Below are 3,178 nucleotides of genomic sequence, written 5' to 3'. Positions count from 1 at the left end.
GATTTGGTCATCTTTCCTTTGAGACAAGATTCACAAATTTCATATGATTCATAATCATACTGTCCAAGGCAACCACCCTTGTGTAATTTGTTTACTCTTTTCTCACCAATATGACCAAGCCTACAATGCCAAAGATAACTTTGATTTTTTTGATTATTTCTCTTCCTCTTTTGGCCAGAAATAGTCATAATAGGACAAGTTGTCAATTCAGGTAAGATATACAGACCATGTTGTAAATAACAATGTACATATAATTCATTACCATGAAATATAGAACATTGATTATTATCAAAAGTTGTTCGAAAACCACACTTGTCTAAAGACGAAATAGAAATTACGTTCGAAACAAACTTAGGAACATAATAACAATTTTCTAACAACATTGTCTTGCCCGTAGGCATTACAAGAGAAATTTCTCCTACAGCTATGGCAGCAACACTTGCTCCATTTCCAACTTGTAGGGTGACTTCTCCTTTCTTCAACCATCTACTTATCTTTAAACCCTGCAACATATTGCAGATGTTAAAACTACTACCGGTATCCAATACCCATTTAGTAGTATCAGTAATTGCTAAAGCAATCATGAAAACATTTTTCACGAATATCTCACCTTGTTTCTTGCCCTTCAGAGTAGCTTTGTACTCCGGACAATCTTTCTTCCAGTGACCTTTCTTTTTACAGAAGAAACATTCAGTATTCGCCTGGTCAAGCTGCACCTTCTTTCCCTTGGATTTGTTCACAACATCCTTGGGTGCAAGTGGATTTTTCTTAGACCGTTTCTTGCCTTTACACTTTCTCTTAGAAGAGCTCCCAACCAGGTTCACAGAACCAGATACATTCACCTTTCCAGATGTGATTTGTTTTTCAAAATCGATCAACATATTGAGCAATTCATGAAGATCACAATCCATCTTGTTCATGTTAAAATTAACAATGAACGGTGAATAAGTATCATTTAGAGATTGCAAGATCAAATCTTGCGATAACTCTTTACCAAGCGTGCATCCATGCTTCTCAAGCTGTTCTATTAGATCAATCATCTTTAGAACATGGAGACCCACTGGCTCCTTAGATTTCAGTTTAGACTCAAACAAGGACTTAGATAGCTGGTACCTTGCAGTCCTACTCTGAGACCTATACATCTTCTTAAGATGTTCAATAATCTGTGGTGGATTCATGTCATTATGTTGTCTCTGCAAATAAGCAGTCATGGAGGCCAAAATAATGCACTTTGCAGTAGTACTTTGCTCCAAGTACTTAGCATATGTATTTAATACATGTGCATCATCTTCTCCCTCAAGGGGTGCTACCTTAGTGGGCTTATCGATCACATCGATTAGCTTTTCATGCATGAGAACAATTCTCAGGTTGCGGTACCAATCATCAAAATTGTTAGTGCCCAACTTAGCATCAAGTATCCCACGTAGTGTTATAGCAGCCATTATGAGAAATCTTATTCTGAAAGAAAACAATCAAAATAAGAACACAATCATACATCATTATGATATGGACTTCATCAAAATGATACATAAAAATTTTAAAACATGCATGAGCCCCCTGGTTGTCAGGTCGCTTCTCATCATAATTAAAATTTATCTGATTTTATCTTATAAAATCATTTCAGGCTCTACACTACATAATCCCCTGGTTGTCAGGTCGTTCCTATAAGTGTAGTTGAGTTTATCCACTCTAGTGATAGAAAATTAATAAATGTCATACCCTCTGGGTTGTCCAGACTAAAAGCACAAGATTAGTTAATTTTTCTTCACCCTTGTATCATATACAATAAACAATATTATTATATTTCCGAAAAACAAGTCCCCTGGTTGTCAGGTCGTACCTTGTAAATGAAAATAGAATAATTTTATTGTCTACCTGAGTGGCAACATTTGACAAAATATCTTATATTTTATCAATTAAAACTCAATAATTTTTAAGTGGTCAAGTTTTTATGTCATTCAAAGAATTTGAATAACACAAGTGTTCATATCGTATATAAACATTAACAATTATTGATAATCATGCCAATACACAGTATGCCATATATAATGCAATCTTATCATTCTATTAATTAAACAGAACCAAATATGTGATTAACTGGCAAACTAAATAAGCATGAAGCATCCAACTTTAAGTATCACGTACCAACATTATTATGTTAAAAAACATGCATACGTGCATAGCTAATAAAACTTTATCATCAAAAGCATAATGATTGAAGTAATAAATGGTCATGCAATTTTAATCAATGTTCCACGTAATGTTATCACATGTGAACCTTGAAGAACAAAGCTCAATGATAATAGCGAGAATTATTCTCGCGTATAAACAAGATCGGTCAAACTTACAGACCCAAATTTATAAATTATAATGCAAAATTGGCTCTGGTACCAATTGAAGGGACCGTGGTACATCATATGTAGCAGCGGAAGAAAGAAAATGCGGTCCTTGCTAGACCTATTGCATTTTAAAACTTGTAAAAAACTGGGTAAAGGGACACATACTTTATGTGTAGATAGTAAATTGATTCAACCCCGAAAGTACGGAGTCTCTAGTGTATCCACACCGGTAAATAAACTAACGTTCTCAACCCTTGTGACGACTTCGAAATATAGAGAAAACACTTTTCTCACTTTTGTATGTATGAGTGTAAGACGGAATCAAAACTTGTTCTTGTATATATTAAAACTAGCAACGTACAACCCTATTTATAGGGAAAAAACAAGAAAACTTAGCCTCCAAGTAATAGCATTGGTGGGTCAATGTTAGCCTTGCCACATATAACATATTTACACGTGGACATGCCAACTATGATGGATATGGTCAATAACGTAGGCAAATCCAAAACAATTTACTTGGTGGCAAATTTCAGACCGTCTATTTCTCGCAACTCATATACACATTTTTCCGATATTAACTATATTTCCGTGTTAGCGGACAATATAAAAACATGTCGTCGAGATTATTTAACTTTATTATCTCATAATAAATTAAATAAACTTAAACGTTAAATATAATACCGTAAGTGTGTGACCACATAGGTTCATCGCTAAACCGGCAATAATTAATCTCATTAACTATTAATCGAGGTTGGCGTCTAACAACACTCCCCGACGGCCGGATAGCGTGAATACCAATATTCACTGTACTCGAACCTGGTAAAGGATAGTGTATTTAT

General features: G+C 34.7%; 1 protein-coding gene across 1 annotated transcript; it reads right to left on the bottom strand.

Moving 5' to 3' along the window:
- Positions 1-248: 248 nt before the first annotated feature.
- Positions 249-1,564, bottom strand: LOC141615210 (uncharacterized). Its single transcript, XM_074433676.1, has 2 exons — positions 611-1,564; positions 249-503 (listed from the first exon to the last, which is right to left on the bottom strand). The coding sequence occupies exons 1-2, from the start codon at positions 1,440-1,442 to the stop codon at positions 487-489; spliced, it is 849 nt and encodes a 282-aa protein (XP_074289777.1). The 5' UTR covers positions 1,443-1,564; the 3' UTR covers positions 249-486.
- Between the last annotated feature and the right edge of the window lie 1,614 nt (positions 1,565-3,178).

The sequence above is a fragment of the Silene latifolia genome, chromosome 11, assembly GCF_048544455.1.
Source record: "Silene latifolia isolate original U9 population chromosome 11, ASM4854445v1, whole genome shotgun sequence".
NCBI lineage: Eukaryota > Viridiplantae > Streptophyta > Magnoliopsida > Caryophyllales > Caryophyllaceae > Silene > Silene latifolia.
The sequence above is the reverse complement of the archived record's forward strand: the minus strand, read 5'-3'. Positions and strand labels throughout refer to the sequence as shown.